Source organism: Taudactylus pleione, unplaced genomic scaffold, assembly GCF_031769625.1.
Source record: "Taudactylus pleione unplaced genomic scaffold, aTauple2 ptg000490l, whole genome shotgun sequence".
Lineage (NCBI taxonomy): Eukaryota > Metazoa > Chordata > Amphibia > Anura > Myobatrachidae > Taudactylus > Taudactylus pleione.
This window is the reverse complement of record NW_028284892.1, coordinates 4,364,896-4,385,111: the sequence shown is the minus strand read 5'-3', so window position 1 is coordinate 4,385,111 and position 20,216 is coordinate 4,364,896. Positions and strand designations below refer to the sequence as shown.

The window sequence follows — 20,216 nt, the reverse complement described above, 5'->3', positions numbered from 1 at the left end:
ACAGAACTACTTAGAACATCACTTTTGGTTAAACAATTTGTACACTTGGGATTATGAGCGGGTCACTATAGAGCTCCCTTCATTATGATCACTGTTACACGTACTGGGAGAGAGGTAGCATGAGACTTGGATGGTGGACGTGGTGAAGGTCTTTAGGATCGGCTTCTATAGTTTCTGTGAACACACCAATAGGGCCCAGACCTTGACTCTTAGGTATTCTATATAAAAGGCTAATTTAATCTGTTTTCCACCACCACGAAATATAGTGTACTGTCAAACCCCTCACCCATTCTGCCCACTTCCTGCTACATCACTGACCTCATTCCTGTCCACAGCTTCCTCCACTGACTACGGCCTCACCTCGTCACATATCCAAGATTCGGGTTGGGTATGAAATACCAGTGGCTCAGTAGTGCCCGGATCAAATCCTGAACATGCAGAATCCCAACGGCGACTGGAAATATACTAACCCACCCACACGTGGTACCTAATCCCTCCTTCCCACACCCTAAACCTCCTTAAGTCCACGCAGGAGTGCCTAAGCTTAACCCCCCCAGCAATATAACTACATCCCAAAGACTCCTCCCGTGCTGCCCCCCCCTAGTGTTACTCATTACAACTCCCGATCAGACTTTCTCCCACTATTACGCACCTACAAATCAGGCCTTTAAGACTCACAGCTAGATAAATGCTCCTCAGCCCTGAATATGTCAGCTCTTCCGACTCCCAAATTCACCTTCCTTGTTACCAGTGTCACATCCAGGTGGGGGTTGATATGGGCGATCACACCTTGTACACACAGCCCTGTTCCCAAAAGTCCCACCCACTAGTGTCAGTCACACTGTCAGCCAGGCCGGCTTAGTTGTGCTGCTGCCCGTCAGCACAGTACCAGCATGATGGTCTGTAGACTATCACTGACTCGCTCATGTTACGTCTCCAGTCCAGGCGCTGCGGGGCCCCGCCATTAATCTCCTCCGCGGCTGGCCCCATCCTCCTTTGCGCAAGGTCAGATTTGATTTCTGACATGCGCAGTGAGGACGCTGGGATCCTCTGGAGGTGGGCACCATCTGCTTGATTTGAGCAGAAGTCACTGGGCTGGGCTGGCACTCTTAGAGTCTTCTCCTGCCCGGCTGTCACTTTTTCAGAAGAGTGCGGTCAGTGAGTCTCCATAAAGTACAACAGTGGGATTGAGAGGGAAGGTCTGGTGTACATGAGGGTCGGGGGTTGTCTGGTGCACATGTGGGAGGGAGCCTGTTCTGTGCGGAATATTATTAAGAAGGGGAGGGGGGGGGTCTGGTGCACATGTGGGGCTGGTGGAGAGCCTGCACTGTGGGGGAAAATGAGGAGTAATGAATAGAGAGGGGAGGAATTCACATTCATTCTTAAACAACCCCCCCCCTTAAAAGTAAAGTCTGGATCTCCCTCTGCTGGTTACACCTATCCGTTAGATTGCAAACACTAACAGGCAGGGCCCTTCTCCCAGCTCTATCCTTTTCCTGTCTCCATTTTCTACTCAAGTGACCCTGATCCTTTGGGTGCACCCAGTTAATGAGTACAGTCTCACCGAGTGCTGCTTTGCTCCCCACTAACCCCTGCAACCGATCATTCCACGCTTCTACAAGTCAATGCACCCTCTGTCATCCTGCATTTGGCTGTATCACTGTTTAGTTATCCTACATTGCCTCCAAAAAGTAGAGCACTGTGATCACATCGTGGTGTCCTATAAATCTAGGATAATAACTTACACTTGCTCTGCACTTCAAATACAACCAATCACCCTATTGTCTTCTATAGTATTAAAAACAGTATATTCCGTAGACTACTACACTGACAAATCAGCAATTCTAGATTAGTAATTTGTTAATTAAGTTTAATTGCAGCTTCCCCTATAGGACTAAAACTAACTCATGAGAGATCATAGAATAGGGTACCAACAGTCAAGGAGGAGGGGGTGCATTGAAAAATGGTGTAAATTCAATGACCCAGCTAAAGGACCTCTTTAGTGGGGCAGGATATTTTGGGGTGGGTGGGTAGTTTGACCATATTAACCTGAAGCACAGGCCCCAGTTAAGTCAGCAATATGGGACATTCCCAGCATCAGTAGATCAGTGCAGGAACACCTTTCCAAGAGACTTGCACAACCCCAGAGACAAACACCGTTTTGACAAGATGGTTTTAGTAACCATGATCTTGCGCACAGAGGATTAACACACACACACAAAACTAGAGGATACGCTTCAGAAATGAGGACAGTCCCAAAGAGCAGTTCTGCTAAAGGAACCATTGGTACATCTCTACGCGTTTCAACGAACTGCACCAGGAGGGACCTTAGTCTGACGTATGGGCATAAGTTCAGGAAAAATAAAACATTTTTGTTTATTGTTAAAATCAAATCTAAAGAAAATAAGACTCCACGTAGTTAGGGCAATGGGGAGGGTTAAAAACTTAAAATAAGTCAGGGGGGAAAAAAAATCAAATAAAAAAAAAAAAAAAAATTAAAAAATAAAATCCTACATGTCTGAGAATCTTCACAATATCCGCTGAGCAAGGTCATCTGTAGATTAGTGAGTTAAATAGTTATGGAGCAGTCAGCGCTATTAGCAGGCTTTACGGGCTGTCCTGTGGGTTACAGAGAGCTGCTTCCGAGGTTAAAGCGGTGCCGAGATAGAGCTGAAATTAGGGAACAAACTGACAGCTCGCACCCCTCAGGATGCAAGGGAGATGATAAGATGTAGAAGCCCACACCGCAAAGCGTCCTCGTTAGTCAGGAGTTGTCCAGTGCAAAGGTGTTAACTTGTTGTCAGCAGCGGGCCGCAGCCACTTCCCATGATGCTTGGCGGTGGAGGCAAAAAAATGCACGGGCCTGGATGGTTACGGGTCAGGGTTTGAGTGTTCCTGTCATTTCCAGTTGCGGGCAGCTGTTATTAGGAGGGTTGAGAGCCCAACAGTCTCTCGATGGCCGCGTTGATGTCTCCGCCGGTGGCTATGAGGGCTTGCAGGTTGGCTTCGCGGTTGATGAATCCCATCGCGTTTAACTGGTCCAACTGGGACTGAAAACGCGTTTCTGCTGTCTGCCCCTATAACCAGAAAAGTTTAAGTCTAATCAGCAATTAAGCATCCAGGAAACAGTCATGAGCATCTAGCGACAGGACATGAACAGGAAAACACTAGTAATATTTCCTATAGCTGTGCACGGCATGTTTATAACAGGAATGGCTAATTTCAGCCACGAATAAAAAGATGGAACTTCTCTCTAAATGAATGATCTAAGTGGATAGTGCGCCCTCTAGTGGAGAACATATGGACAAACAGAAAGAGGTACGCCATCATACCGGAGAGCTTCCTCCTGCAAGAAGCTGGATCATCTGCTGCATCATCTGTTGCTGAGGATTGCTGCTGTCCCCTGTTGGAGAGGCACTAGACGGTGTGGTGGGGGTGGGGGTCTCAGGGGCTGTGCTTCCACTAGATGCAGGGGGCATCCCAGGAATACCAAAGGAACCAAGACTGGAAAGGAGAGAGAGTCAGACAGTTTCAATGAGATAAGCAACTAGTATCATTCATATGGTTCTCTAGTGACCCATAACAAGACTCTTATCCACTCCCATATGTATACGCTAGTGTGAGGGTTTGCAGCAGATGCTGGAGTCGCGGCTGAGTATATGCAAATGCTAATATCAGCCCTTGCCCTGGTGTACAAGCGTGCTGCTGAATGTGCAAGGACCGAGATGCCTACTTTGCGCACTAACACTACCAGTGCCTCTTTAGACATCCTATGGTAGGTGCAGAGTCTGCATTGGACTAGCACTGCCTATGACTGAGGCGGTGCACCTGAACACACCCGCCTGCACTGACACTCCCATGAGACAGACAATATATAGGCGTGCACTACTAGCCACTGCCCAGGATTGCCCATCACTTTCCCGCTTCATTTCGGATACGGTCTTCCCCAATTGCACCCATCTGTGTGTACAATAACGCACTCGCCATAGAGTTCAAAAGTGTTCACGCAGCCACAGTTGCAAATTAAACAAAAAAAACCCCAGAAGACCCAGTATTGAAGTCAGGTCCTAAATCTGTTGCCTCTATAAAACACCATGGTGGCCTTCGTCACGTGAGACCGTGACAGATCAGGAACTCAGCTGGCACCAAACACTAAGGACCCAGAGCCAGCAGTATCCTGTACAGCTGCCGTATATTCAAGTGTTTAATACAATCGATCTATCATGCTCTAAAAAGTGAGATTAAGGATATATAACCCATGTTTCAATAATGTATGTTCAATTATTCTTCTGCCGCATAGAGAAAGACTGACAGCCTGGCAGACATGCAGTGGGGATGGGAGGACTTCTACACTGAAGCCATGATATAGTAGCCCCAGTACGCTTTTTGACTTGTGCCTGTCCTGCTTCCATTAGGACAGTGGTTCTCAAACTTGGTCCTCAAAACCCCACACAGTATATGTTTCCAGATCTCCTCACAGAATTACAAGTCATATAATTAGCTCCACCTGTGGATCTTTTAAAATGTGTCGGTGAGTAATGGCCTGGAAAACATGCACTGTTTGGGGTCCTGAGGACAGCGTTTGAGAACCTGTGCATTAGGACACTACCCTAAAGCCGTGGGTACCTTCGGCTATGACACTGGAAGGTCAGGGTTACACCGATCATCATTTATCTCCATGGCTCCTACCATAAAAAGAATAGTGGTTTTTATTATTAAATGTTATTTCATGGCACACCTAGGAGTTCCTCACTTCTGTATTATAGATGGAATTCGATGTATTGGAGGCATAGTATATAGAAGCTGGGCTGCTAACCCATCTGATTATGATGTTCTCAGCCTCCCCTCCCCCAGCAAGCAGAGCAATATTAATAACGCAAGCATTACATAGATGAATATTCATTAACCACCCGGTGTTTGAGTGCTTGACAGCGAGTGATCACAATGGGAGAGAGGAGCTCTTCATGCTTAGGAGAACGCAGGGTCACTAAGCTTACACATTATAACACATGTGATCAGTCCCCTTATAGAGCAACCTACACAAAAGAAGCCATTTAACCTACACTGCAAGCTGTCACACACACGCATGTATAGCCATACAAGTACATCACTAATAACTGTTCCCTGGATGGCAGCAGTAGTTTGCTGCATCAGAAGAGGGTCTCAATTACAAAATGTCTGAGTAGCGGGGCCAGAGATCTGCCCCCTACTGGTGACCCAGCCACGTTCTCACCTGGATATCAGCCCGGGAGCCTCTGTCTGGAGCAACTGAAGCCCTTGCTGGATCTGAAGCAGTGCCTGCATGGCTCGGGGATTGGTCATTACAGAGAGCGCTTCAGGATTCTGCATCTGGAAAATCATTACAGGTTATTGGGAATGAAAAGCTGCTTGTTGTTACCAGCTATAAGAATAATGTAGCCACAGGTGATCTGGACCAGGCCGGGTGCATTGGTTTAACTGAAATGCTCTCTAACAGATGAATAATTCATTCCTTTACAGCAGGATACAGATAAACCCAGGGTACAAAGGAACATCAATCTTTTGTGTCATTGCTGTATTTATTACTACAATGTTATGTATTACTAATGCAGTTAGATGCACAAAACCCTTACTGCCCTCCCCCCATATCAGACAACAGAACCTGATAACAGAACTCCCTATTCATAGAACTTGCTTAGATCTACAGATAACACACCTTGTGGTATAAGGGGGCACTGCAATTATAGGGAAGACACATGGACCCAAATTTGGCTGGATCCAGATGATCAAATTGGCAATGTAAATCAATGTGAAAGTATGGGAAGCCAGCTACTATTATCAGCATGTGTGCGCTGGCCAAATCACATGCCCCATCCTGGCAGTGTGGACCCATCCCAATAGACACCAGATATGTAACAAGCTTGGCTCTTCAGGAGGGTGGAGAAGATGGTCACAGCTCCAGTTACTGGGTTGCGAGTCCCTGGGAGGTGCAACTCCACGCAATGGAACCCCCTTACCTGCTGGAGAAAGACTGGCAGCTGGAGCCGAAGCTGCTCCTGTAACTGGGGGTTACCAGCGAAGATTGGAATGTTACCCATCATCTGGAGGGAAAAAAAGGACAAGCTGACGTCATAATCCCTTATACACCATCTTAATGTAGGATGACCCAAAGTCCAAAATTCTTTAGTTTCCACCCAATAACTTGTAGAACACAGCAGCCAATATTTCATCAGTTCTCACGCATTGGGTCTACTGTGCAGGTTTAGGTCCCCCTGAGGGTTATGACTAATGCAGGTATGCTGGGACCAAGTACAGAAGAAGAGACCACGTATCTGGTGTCAGGCAGGACAAGCCAGCTAATGCTTCCTCACTCTCTCCCGCACACAAGGGACAAACCTGAGCGGCGAAGTCTGGATTCTGGGATAGGGACTGCATCATACTGCGCATGTAGGGGGCCGAGATCATGCTCTGCATTAGCTGGGGGTTCTCGGAGATCTGCTGCAGAAGACCCTGCATTTCTGGGTTGCTAAACATGCCTGAAAGGAGGGAGGGGAACAAACATCAACATTTTCCATTAGGCAGAGTAATTACAAAGCAACGGATGCATCAGTATTACCAGAGAACATGAGACTAAAAGCCACAGATGTCCAAACATGCCCAGATAGCTCTTCTGACAAGCACACAAAGCTGAAACCATCCCAGCACCATGGAGAGCTCATCCTTGCTGCCATGGTGGTGGAATAAGGACAAAGCGTTCATAGTTTTCCTCCTTAAAACACAAATTTCCAGGTCCTGTTAGGACTGCATAGAAAACTCAACGTACATCAACTCTTTGGTGAACAGGAAGACAAGTGTTGCAAAGTCTCAGACATTGCTTTACTGTTCTCACCTGGGAAGGCGCAGTGCCCCCTGAGGTGTTCCTGATGGAGCTGAAAAATTAGGACTTATCTGCGTATACTGTAGGGATCAATGATCCCTATACAAGCAATTAATTAAAAAAAAAAAAAAAAATTTAAATAAATTTAATGCAGTTTAGATCAGTTACACTGGTAATTATTATCTATTGCAAGCCTTTGGCGTCTCATACAGAGCACTGAAACACCCAAATCAGAAGTGACCTAGGAAAAAGTTTAAGGCAGTATCGAGATCCATTACAAACATTTGGACAGCAAGTTGAAAGGCCATTTCAGCTGACCATCGTCAAATTTCCAGTGTATGGCCCAAAATGGATCAACTGCCCCATTCAAAGCTAGCCCCCCTCCTCCCATTCTAATAGCCCTTTATATAGAGACTACCGTCATCAAACCACAACCGGTCTCTAACGTGAGCTTATACCTGTGCCAAGGCTGGCGGCATTAATCCCGAATGGGTTTGACACAGTTGGAGCAGTCTGGCTGGTAGTGGAACCGTTGTTTCCCTCGGTGGCGGGTGTCTGACTTTGGGAGGATGGAGAGGAAGGATTCCAGGGGTTTGGAAGAGGTTCCCGGTTTTCTGTACGCAAAGGCTGCGAGGCCGAACCCTCAGAGCCGCCAGCTGAGGAAAATGGGTTACTACCAAACTAAGGGAACAAGAAAGTTATGGTTAGGAGAGACAAGCCACAAAGACCAGAAAAACTACTTTGAGCTCCATTTATATAGAGCCTGATTAGTAGAGTGCTGTATAAGGAGCACTTATTCATTAGTTTATACAAAGGCAAACGCAGATACACCAGTGTGACACATGGAGTACATACAAACTCCACACATAATCAAAGCCCTAACCTCAGCATTGCATGGAAGTAACACTAACCCACATTTCAAAAGGACAAGAGTATGAAATAGATAAGGGCCAATTGCCAACATTGCTGAAAAGATGCAAACCTGCACCAAAACCACAGAAGCCAAAAGGACATTGGCTTTCATCTGTCAAGTGTCGTATTTACGATGTAAGTAGTTGGCCAGTTGGTTGACTATGGTTTTACTTTAGAGAAGCATCACCTATGAGCAATATAAGCAAACTTCATTGTTTACAGAGACTAGGAGGAATAAGCCAGAATGAAAGCTGTGAAGACCTGGGAGATGTGAGGATAGTAGTATTAGCATCGGGGTATTTACCAACTAATAACAGTTGTGCAGGGGGTTGGGGAGGGGGGTGGAGGATGTAATGGTGTGCACCCTGGCTCTTGGTCATTTCAAATACAGATCTAGCTTCCATACCTCTTACCTTCACATTAGTAATGCCTAAATTGGTATTTTCACCAATATAACCCCCTTACTTGGCACTATATTTAATTTACTATATGGGTAATGTCAAAATTAGCCACACGCTGTCATCATATTGTAAAACAATGTTCACACTACAACCCAAACACATCTCAATATAACATGTATAGTTTACTAGTTTCATTGTTTGAGTATGTTTTTATTAAGCCTAATTAGCTGCCTGCTGACTAGTAATGAGCTTAAACAAATGGATTGTATATAAACCCAGGATGCATTTATCAGTGCTGAGGATAGTCTGACCAACAGATTGTTCATTAGAATGAAGCAGACTAGTACACCACTGTCCTCTGCTGGTGAGAGTACAGAAGCACACCCAGCTGTTACCTGCTCTCTGGCTGCACTGAACATGGGTTCCTGGATATCGGTGTACATCCGACGTAAGGCGTTATATCCCCCAGGGATGCTTTCCAAGTTACTCAGGGCTCGGTCCTGATTTCTCATCATTTCCTGCATCATAGCAGGATTGCGGGCCAGCTCCATAGTCTGAAACATTTAATAGAAAAGATGAGGATTGTAAGGCTTTTATTCACCTCCGACTGGAAACTAATCTCACCATCTGCATGTACAAAACAGGAGCAGCTAATGGATCATATCTGTGTGCAGGGCACTCTCCCTATTAGATGGTGACCTCACTGCATGTGAAAGATGCGATTATCAGCCATCAAGTCTATGTAGGACATTCCCTATACATGTGTAGCAGCGGTACCCCATACAGTGACTAGGAGGCACTAAGCCATCATATCTGTATGTAGGACATTCCCTATACACGTGTAGCAGCAGTACCCCCATAAAGTGACTAGGAGGCACTAAACCATCATATCTGTATGTAGGACATTCCCTATACATGTGTAGCAGCAGTACACCATACGGTGACTAGGAGGCGCTAAGCTATCATATCTGTATGTAGGACTTCATTTATTTTTTTATGTTCTGTCTAGTTTCCATAAGATCACTCACTACGGCCTTATTGCAGGAAATAATAATCAGAATTGCAGATGAACTAATAATCCAATAGTGTTAGGAGATTCATCAGTGACAGAACAAATTAAACAAAGTAGGTGACAAGTGGTGAATAAAGAGGCTAAAGCCAATATCCAGCACCATCATCTCATATCGCTATAATGTAGACACTGCAGATGAAGGGAATATTAATGCTGCAGGAACTGCTGTAGCTCCTATAATGATGTTCTAAGTCTGTAGCAGAGTTTAGCTGCTATGGTTTCAGTGCTCTGTAGAGCTGTTCTATAATCTACTCCCAAAACCATGTCTTATACTAGAGGTTCCCAAACTTCACTATTACAGTCCAGGTTTTAAGGATATCCATGCTCGAGTCCAGATGGTTAAATCAAACTGACTGAGGTACTAATTAAGTCACTTGCACTTAAGCAGGTATAGCCCTAAAACTTAGACTGTAATACTGGCTAACTGCATGGGGGTGGTGTGGCCTGTATGACATCATGGGCAAGAGGGATAACTACCCAAGTGTGCCCACATCTGTTGATAACACAGAACTACACCTAGGATAAGCCTCTCTCTCTGTACAAGGCAATAAGCAGAGCAGGACACGTCAGTAGCTCACAGACCTGCCTCATGAGCTCTGGGTTGTTCAGCATGTGGCTTATCTCTGGGTTCCTCTCCATCAGCTGCTGCATCTGGGGGTTGGCGATGATCATCTGCCTCATGAGGTCTGGGTTGGACATCATGTTCTGTACCAGCGGGTTCTCCATGATCTGAGACAGCATCTCTGGGTTGGACATGAGCTGGCGCTGCATCTGCTGCTGGAGCTCCATGAAGTTGGCAGAGCCCATGCCCAGATTCCCCAGCCCAGCCAGACCTCCAAAGCCAGCTGGAGGAAACAGGACATGACCATATAATAACAGACCTAGCAGAGCGTGCACACTGTACACTCGTCACTCGCTCCCACCCGAGCGGAGCCTCTCCAGCCACTTACACAGGATGTTGGAAGATGAAGTGCCCTCTGGAGGGGCTGTGCCGTTCCCTGCACTCCCCCTTGTGGTCCCCGCAGAGCTGTCAGGGGTGGCGGTGCCCGAGGAGCTGGGCTGTGGAGGCGAGGCATTTCCTGTAGGCGAAGCGGAGGCAATAGACGCGGTGGACGCTGCGACGGCGGCAGCAGTAGCAGCAGCTGAGGGGGACAAGGCCGACGGGTCCTGTGACCTGAAAAGCAAATCACCGTTACACAATTGTGCTCTCTGTATTCCACTCATTTAGCACTGAAACAAGGAGCAACGCCAGAGACCAGGCACCTACATTAAACCTATTTTGCAAATATCACTGTTACAGCTATAAAGACTATCCTATTTTCACATTACTACATACATGACGCAGCCTTCTGGCCAACAATAAGTGTATAAGCAGCCCGTGTCCTGGCAGGAGCATGTTCAGTGTGCTCCCGGGAAACCATCTGTCCCGATCAATTCTAGGAACCAATGTAGTGATGGTAACACACTGGAAGCCAAGGGGTATATTTACTAAAGTGCAGGTTTACAGAAATGGAGGTGTTGCCCATCGCAACCAATCAGATTCTAGCTATTCTGCTCTAGAAGGTGCTACATAAGTAAGCAGAATCTGATTGGTTGCTATTGGCAACACCTCCGCTTCCATAAACCCATACTTTAGTAAATATATAGGGCCCCATTTATTAATGAAGCATAAGCCCTTTAGCGCTCGCTAAAGGGGTTAGGTCATCCTTTCTGGATTTAGATGGCGAGCGCGATGTGGCCTTTCTGCCTTCAAGGCACTACCGGGTCCCCATATCATGCGCTGACGGACCGTCGCGCAAGCGCTTAACACAACACCCCGTCACTTACAGAGTTTGGCTGCCAACAGCCCAGCTGAGGACCTCGCAGACGATGAGGACTTCCCTGGACCTCGCCGGAGGGGTAAGTATTGGTAAATAACAGTGGATTTATAGTTTGTATCAGCGATTCTAAACAAAAAATGCTGCTGGTGTTTACCTTGGGGGCCATAGTTGTGTTGTGCCCACCAAGAACAGGTAATTCCAATTCCAGCAGTGAGCAATACAAAGAGCACACATTGCACATGGTAATGTAGACAAACACCAGCGTTGCGCTGAGACTCTGGACTAGGATGTAGTAACAGCACACGCTGGGTTCATACCCATTGTGGACAGACTGAATTAATAAATGAACCAATCTGCTTCATCCTCAGTTACACAATGACAGGTCTAGATAACTGGTTACTAAGCCATAAATCATCTGCAGCGATCACCTCCCTTAGTAAGCTGGGCCAGGGACAGTCCCAGACTGTGCAATGTGATCTATACGAAGTGAATCGGGTCAGAACTCCGTGGCACTGCCCCGCTGTTGCCTGGGTTCATCCTGTGTTACACACTTATGTAAGATTTTCACTACTCACTTCTGTGCCGTTTTGATCACCAGGTGTACAGTGAGACCGTCTTTGATGCCGTGCTGGTTCAACGTGTCGGCGTCTTTCAAAATCTTCCCGGCAAAGATCAGGACCAGCTGATCCTTTTTGGCTTTAAACCGTCTGGAAATCTCCTCCTTAAACTGCATTGAAGAAACAAAGCAAGAAGTTTAGCAAATCCTTATAGATTAGAAAGTGTCACCCACATATTCCTAAACACCCAGAGGACAAAGCAGTTTTTGCCTACATGGTGGGGGGGGGGGGGGGGGGGGTTAGTGTATTTCTTCCAATTCACAAATAGGTGTTCTTTAAAGGAAAGCCTCGAACATGACCTAAGTAAAGTCTTGGGTATTAAAGCCAGGTTGTAATGGAGCCAATACCCAGAACACCTAATAGAGCATGAGGTGTGTAGTTTCCTTAAGAGAGGGAAGGCATTGGTAATCTTTCATATATTACTCTGTGGCTTGCAGTCTCCTAGTTAACAATGCACAGCCTGCAGGTTGTCAGATTCCTATGAAAGGGACATTGATTGATATTTACATCTATCAACCTATCATAGTATTATACATACACAAACTATGGAAAGTGGTTCTAGTATAAGAGTTGAAAGATGGAAATACTAAAAAACACCATAAACCCAGAAACATATTTCCTTCCCCTTACTGCCATAAATACACCCGGAGGCCTCTTGTGAGGAGCCTGTTGGAATAACATGGTTCCCCCACAATAAAATGTATCCCAGGCCAGTTAACTGCACGCCAGGCTGACCAGGAGGGGGACCTCTGGCCACAACGCCTGTACTGGGAGTCCTGCAGTTTATAGCGACAGCTGAACAGGGAACACACTGCACTTATTAAGGGCTGTAAGGGAAAATCAGGGCAACATTGATTTGTGTTGATTTTTTTTCCATTCTAATTCAGTGGTGCTGTAGCTCGTCTTCAATCCTGACCTAATCTCCCTGAATGGGTCACAGTAAAACTCCAACACTGATAAGGCTAACAGGGAACCGTCAATGGGAATTATGACAAACTACTATTGACAATAAGCGTTTTATTTACTTTATTTAGACCCCACAAACTACAGCTGGGAGTTTTATTTGGAATATGGTTTCTTTAGTGTTTATTCTAGGTCCGGCGTGGGGCAGGGTGCCGGACCGTAGAAAGGGTACGCTGGCGCGTGTCTGAGATGGGGGCATGTCTAATACACACACCCTTCTCATCACTCGTGGGGGTGTGCCCAGCACTTACGGATATGCTGGCCTGCCCACAACCTCTCCCCTCTCTGAATAGATGCCGTGCGTATGCTTATAGTTGTTTGCCAAGCTACTCGCCAATCGATTGGGGCCTTTCCTCCCCAGATTGGTTCATGGGGACCAGGTGGGATTGGTCACCGGTAGGGAGGCTAAAGATAAGCCTACCAAAATAAGGGATCTTCTCCATCTTGCCAGACATGGTGGGTCCCACGTGGTCCTCCTGTCTACCGCTGCAGAGAAAGCGTTCTATAGAATAGTTTGACAATTTATGGAGGGTCCACACTGTCTCCATCATATACTTGCTCTATTCAGCTCTCCATCTGCGAAAGAGTGAATTAATGTAGCTCCAATTACTTTCCTATTCAAAAACGGTACTCGACAGGGCATGGTGGAGACATTTGTTTGGGGTAATGGTGGACCCAGGTTGGCACAAAATGTTCTCAACGTCACACGAGGAGTGTCTACAACTCTCACCATCTTCCACAGGATCAGCGCACTTACTCTGAAATAGTCTGTGCTGCTGTGAATATTCAGATAATCTGTGTCACCATTAGCATGTACAATTTCTGTCTGTGCCATTTAAAGAGGTCATCCACCTTAAAATAAAAGTTTTTCACCTGGAAAAGTTCCCTTTCTGCTTTATAAATGTAATGTTTTAAACTAAAAATCACCATGGAAAGGGACATTCTAATGAAACAGAATGAGCTTTGTAAAACTTGTGCAAATTAAACAAGAGTACCCCCAGAAATTTGTAAAAGGTGTATTTGACATCCATTCCTGCAATAATCCAGGCCCTACTGAAGTGAATATCTTGTAAATTGGCTCAGCTTACAAATGATACAATAAGAGAAACCTAGGTGACCTAGAAGAAACTCTTGCATCAGTTGAAAAAAAAAAAATCCATCTTGCAATTGGCAAGAGACTAATTAATCAATTCCCAGTGAGACCACGCGTTTCACAACTCTGGCAAAACTGAGCTGCTTCAACAGGTTGATACGATTGCGACAATGGATCCAGAACGGCCCATGTTTCAGCTGTGTCAAAGGCTGACTGGAAAACTCCATAGGGATATTTCTAGTCATCTGACTGAGGGAAGAGAGCTGGAGCCATTCTGTGTAGAGTATGAAAGTCCTGATCCTTGCACAGCAATGTACAGCTGCAGAGAGTTGACATTTCTTAGTCACAGGTGAAAAGGAAAAAAAGAGGACATAAAGAGATAAAATACACAAGAAGCATTGCAGCTCCCACTAGTAACAATTAGGGACGTGCGGGCTTGGATTAGTTTGGCTTTTCCCGCCAAAAAGTCATCTTTCATTGACTTTTGTCCAGGATTGACGATGTTTGTCCATGAAAGAAGGCGTTTTGCTTCTTTTTGACAGGAAAAACCCGAATTTGGCGGGAAAATCCTTACTAATCTGAGCCCGCACATCCCTAGTAACAATATAAAGGGGCTCTAAAACCTTTTTCCTGAGACCCTACATAGCAGCTATGAATGACCATGTCACTTCAATGTTTTGAGAGACTTCTCTCGACTGGAGCTGCCAACCTATTCTGCCCCAGGCTGACCGCTAGATGAGCTTGGCCTTCTTATGATAATGAAACTCCTTTTATCACTGATAAAAAAAAATATGTTTCCCCCAATAACAACCACAGCTCCAGAGACCTGTCTACAAGCAGTTACGCCTACAGGCTTTGATGGAAACCACAAGACCATGGTTCGCCCATGCACTCCTGTCACCTAATAAGGATTACATGCCAAAATGTTCTCCCCACGTAATATTTCTTGTACACCCGTCAAAATATCCCTGCTGCCCAGCACTGTAATGCGGCCGTAAGTCACGCTGCACTGCCGTTTCAGCAGGTAGCGATTTGGCCGCGTCACACTACAGCTTGGAGCTGCCCCAGCTGGAAGGAGGATGCCAGCCGCTACCATCATGGCCCAGCCTGTCCTGGAGGCAAGCATTGCAGCCTCTGTATTGCTTATACGGTAGCCGCCAAACAGCAAGCTGGCAAATTGGTGTGGGGAAGGTCACAATGGGCTGCAGCTTACCTGCTCCGATAGGGTTTGGGCCATCCCAGGTTCCCTTCCCCAGCTGTCTCAATGCCGCCCAGCAAAAAAAATAAAAATTCTGTGGCACACACTAAACTATACTATGAAACACAGTCATCTAACACATAAATGAAGAGGCGAGTGAATGAAGGTGATATGGTACGTTTAGAAGAAACAGCTATTTAGAGTTAAAGATAAGTTACAAGACTAAAACTGGCTGATGAATTTGACAGGAGCCACAAAATATCAGTAAATAGACTACCAACACTTAAAAAAAAATATGCTACCATGATCCCAAGGTCCTAATTTCATCCATTTAAAAAAAAATAAATAAAATAATGACAACATAACTTCACCCACTTGCCTCTTCAATTTATACATGGTGGGAGAGCAGGCAGGCGGCAATAGGTGTAGCCCCTCAAAGCCAGTATTCGTTATTTACTAACATTTTACAATGAACAAGTTGTAACCTCCTGCACACAAACTAGGGACTTGCAGCCACAGTGGCACTTCTATCACAGGACGGGGATGGGCACTCTTCAACACGCGTTCCACCAGCTTTCTTCATGGAAAACCAATGAGGGATATCGGCTCACTTCATTAAAGCATGGGAACTCTTTTATAGGCAGGCGCTGTTATGCACCAGTGTTTCCCAACATTGCTGTTTTTGTGATGTGAACAGATATTCTCCATCATGGGGCACATGTAATATAATAAACCCAACAGGTTGACTGACTAAATCCTCTCTGCAGAAGAGCATTGCACCAGCTCCAGCCTCACAAATGAGTCTTATGTTACAATGCCTGCTGATATATCACAGATAGGTGTCTTATATGATTAAACAATTCAATTGAACCCATTAAAGGGGACGTGTGACCCTTTCAAAAGGTAATTGTGCCACATCTGCACTCTTGAAATGCATTAGGTTGCCCATCCCCAGTATAGAGCGATAGAGTATTTGGAATCCAGGAAGAATTTTTTTTAACTGCAGTTATGCAGTGATTATACCATACATATGCTTATAGGTCTTACTAAAAGAGAGCCGCAAGTACTGAAAGCAAAAACTATAGTAAGCCTAGTCCAAAGTACACCTACTGGGATTATTTACAGACCTCCGAGGCAGGGGGCGGAGGAACTGCAAAGGGACCTCACAGGGAACACCACTAAAATGGCATTAAACAAAAACAAAACGAAAGAGGAGGAGAGGTGATCATTGGATACTAATCTCCCTGATCTGGCAGCAGAATTGCAAGAAAGCAATATTAGACCTAATCCTTACACATGGGGACAGCAGCAGAGGCAATTGTGGGTGAGAACTTGGGTTCTAGTGGTCTATTAGAAAAACAGGACGGCCGCAAAAGCTCATAGAAAGAGGTTTTAGGACACCTGAATGTTGGGAAATGAAAGTATGCAATTATTTGCCATTGGAGGCACTTGAATGGAGATCAGGAGCAGTGAATGAAATTAAATTAGGATGCCAATGGCCTGCTTAGGAAAAGCGAGCCAATTTGGTTCTCCAAAGTAGTAACGAGTTTTGTCAAAGTATAAAAAGATGGCGACAGGGAAACAGAAGCCACAAAGACCATGCTAGATAGAGGGGTTACAGGTGGATGAGGGGATAGGATATTGAAAAAGAGTTGTAGTACAACGATTACATTCAGAGGAGGGGGCAGGTCTCTGGTACAGTACCCAAAGGTCCTCTACTTGGCTCAGAGTTTTATTATGTCATACTGGTGACATCACCAATGGTAGTAAGAGGAAAGATGCAGTCGTTGCAGAGGACACAAAAATCTAACTGGGCAGATAGATGGTCTGGGTAGACCAGAGGAACCATCAAGATTGTGGCTATGATCATGGACATTCACTGCAACTAGACAGCAGCAGGTTTTAAGAGAAATGTTACTATCAGGGTAGATAATAGGTGGAATGACCTCACAGCAAAGGGTATAATACATAGGGGGGAGTCTAGCAAAATGTTATCCCAAATCTGAAAATAAAAACCAAAGAGCCAGATAAGGTCTCAGAATTAGGGAAGGAGAGCAGATTGATGTTTAAGTGGATCCTGTCTGATGTAAATATTGCATTTTATAATATGCAGAATTTGGTGACAATCACCTGACTGCTGCCAACATATGTCCTAGGAAAGGAGATGAACAAGCAACAATACTGAGACTGAGTCATGCATTCACTGTCATCATGCCTGTTCTCCACGTCTATAACAGGCAGAACTATATTACAGACTGACTCGTATGGATAGCAAGGCCACGGGCCCCACTACTTATTGTAACTTGTCCTTCGCCTCCAGTATTCTGCTGCTGAATAAGATGGTCTTTATTATAAATAAAAAAAGGTAGTTACTCATAATGGTGCATACACACGATCAGATTTTTCCTTCAGATATGGACGATAACGATTTAAGAATCGTTCAGTCGTTCATATCTGAAGGAAAATCGTTCATATCTGACATGCCTGAACGATGGACGATCAACGATGCGCGTTCCCGTTTGTCAGATAACGATATCTGACATCTGATGGGTTTGCAGTCAGACTTGGATGATTCCATTCATTTTAATGCAGTCAAAAATCGTTCAATCGTTCAAATCGTTCAAAACTTTGGTAAAATCGTTTACATCGTTCAAATCGTTTAATCGTTCATCTGACAAATCTGACAAGTCTGACAAATCTGACCGTGTGTACGCTCCATAAGACTGGTAATGCTTTAGTCATTATAGCAGTGGTTCCCAAACTTTTTTTTTTTTTTTTTTAAATCACAGCCCCCTAGAGTAACACCATTGTTTTCACAGCACCCCTAAATTTGTCACTAAGAAATGCAGAAAGAAATGTAGTAAAGTGAAGTAAATTGTGCTGACCCGTCATCCTTAGGGTCAGTTATGTGATGGGGAAAGGTTTGCACTTCTGCTTGTCCACATATTTACATAACATTGGCCATAAACAATTTGATTTGGTGCTGGACCACCAACCTGGAGCACCCCTGCAAGTGTCCCAAGGCACCCCAGGGTGCCACAGCGCACAGTTTGGGAACCACTGCATTATAGTCAGACATTTGTACCCATTTTAAACAGTGTTTAAATAGATATTAAAGGGTAGCATGCAATTGTTTATCAAACTACTTATATTGATATTTCTCCCAGAAATAGGCTCAGTTTTATTTTCGGATATCCCTAACAATGAACAGTTACTCAAATTTCCATCTTACACCATTATTAGTGTACAATGTTCTCCTTTTACTCCATTGGAAGACAAAACTACTACTATCTGATAAAACAACATTTGTGAAATTACTAACACCCATAAATGGTCTCTCAATATCGAAGCAGGATCTGTAATGCTGGCCATACACGCTACAATTATCAGGGCGATCCACCTGATATCGGCAGATCGCCCCGATAATTGTAGAGTGTGGGGGGCGACCGAGGGTTAAATATTGCTCGGTCAGATGCCGGACTGTCCAGCATGCCCGTCCGATGCGTTATTTCCCGGTAAACTGTCGGCCGCATCGGGCAGTGTATGCCCAGCCGCGGCCGACAGACATTTACTAAATAACAGGGAAATGTCTCCTCCCCCGTGGGCGGAGCGCAGATGTCTGCCGAATACTGGCAGTCGACCAGATAAAATGTCTGTCGGTCTGACAGGCATTTTATCTGGCCGTGTATGCCCAGTATAAGAAGATCTGAAGAGTACGAATTACCTAGAACCACACCCTAACACCTGAGAGGTCCCCAGACAAAAGGCACCCCAACACCTGGGTTGAGAAGGGGGGGTCCCCAGAACAATGGCACACCCGACACCTGGGATATGAGGGGGTCCCCAGAACAATGGCACCCTGACACCTGGCAGTGTTCTCAGAAAATTTTTCAAGCCGGGTGGCATCAAGAATTAGCCAAGTGGGGGCCTTCGCAGTAATAAAATGTTTTAAACCCTGACTATAATGATTTAAACTTGAAAAAAAAAAAAAATTTACATATTAATTGTCCTCTTCTTATTAGAGGCCCAGTCATCTGATTATGAGAAAGCTGCAAAGTCTGTAGGATCTGGTCCTTTTTATACAGCTCCCAGATACTGTCCCCACTTGCAGGATCCCAAAGTGCCAGATGGTGGCTGTTTCTTGCCAGGTGAAACCCACAAAAAGCAGCCTGGGTAGAACACTGCCCGGGATATAAGGGGGGGGTCCCCAAAACAAAGGCATCCTGATACCTGGGATAAGAGGGGGGGTTCCCAAAACAAAGGCACCCTGACACTTGGGATATGAGGGGGGGTCCCCAGAAGAAAGGCACCCTGACACCTGGGATATGAGGGAGGGTCCCCAGAACAAAGGTACCCTGACACCTGGGATATGAGGGGGGGTCCCCAGAACAAAGGTACCCTGACACCTGGGATATGAGGGGGGGTCCCCAGAACAAAGGTACCCTGACACCTGGGATATGAGGGGGGGTCCCCAGAACAAAGGCACCCTGACACCTGGGATATGAGGGGAGTCCCCAGAACAATGGCACCCAGACACCTGGCGGGGGGAGAGGGGGTTCTCTGACCTATTTGCCCCCACTTGTATAGCCAGCATCCCCCTCCCCAACCACTGTGGGGCCCGTAAGACCCCTGCCACCGCTCTCACCTCCCGCACACAGGCCGTCTCCCCGATCACGATCTCCTCCTTGTCCTTGGGCGTTTTCACGGTGACTCGGATGAGGCCTTTCCCCGGTGCCGGCACGGGGGTGCTGGGGGCCGCACCGTCAGCGCCGCTCTCCGCCATCTTCTTTGCACCCGCCCACCCCGCGAGAAAGAGCTGAGAGGGGGAGTGTCGCCGGCTGAAGGGAGAACGACACCTCCGCGCTTTTGTCTCCGCCGGTGTGACGTGCAGCGCCTCTCAGCGGCCCGGATGACCCAGCGCAGGTTACGGCGCGCCCGGCAGTGCTGCGTCATTCCCCTCCCCACCTGACCTCTCTCTTCCAATCAGCGCGCAGAGGCTGATCCTTGTCACCGTGGCAACGAGATGACCAACGGGCAGGGCTCCTGCACCAGGAAAGGAGGCATGACACGCAACGTGCGTTCCAGGGCCTAGTCTGCCACCATGGCAACGCGAGCCTGCGGGCATTTCCTGCCCCTCACACAGTATATTTATTGGTTATGGTACTGCTCTCAGCAGTCGCTGCTGTGAGGGTAATGAGTTACTGTCATTTATTCCCGGCGTAGGCATGTAAGTGGTTTCCAGTCCATACGGACTACATTTCCCAGCACGCCTTGCGTCGCGGCC

The 20,216-nt window shown here is 46.1% G+C and overlaps 1 protein-coding gene across 1 annotated transcript; it reads right to left on the bottom strand.

The window, feature by feature from the left end:
* Positions 1-2,351: 2,351 nt before the first annotated feature.
* Positions 2,352-19,794, bottom strand: UBQLN4 (ubiquilin 4). The gene is made up of 11 exons (XM_088449683.1): positions 19,578-19,794; positions 11,637-11,788; positions 10,192-10,415; positions 9,824-10,086; positions 8,565-8,723; positions 7,315-7,537; positions 6,376-6,515; positions 5,997-6,080; positions 5,234-5,349; positions 3,333-3,504; positions 2,352-3,077 (listed from the first exon to the last, which is right to left on the bottom strand). The coding sequence occupies exons 1-11, from the start codon at positions 19,713-19,715 to the stop codon at positions 2,925-2,927; spliced, it is 1,824 nt and encodes a 607-aa protein (XP_088305809.1). The 5' UTR covers positions 19,716-19,794; the 3' UTR covers positions 2,352-2,924.
* Between the last annotated feature and the right edge of the window lie 422 nt (positions 19,795-20,216).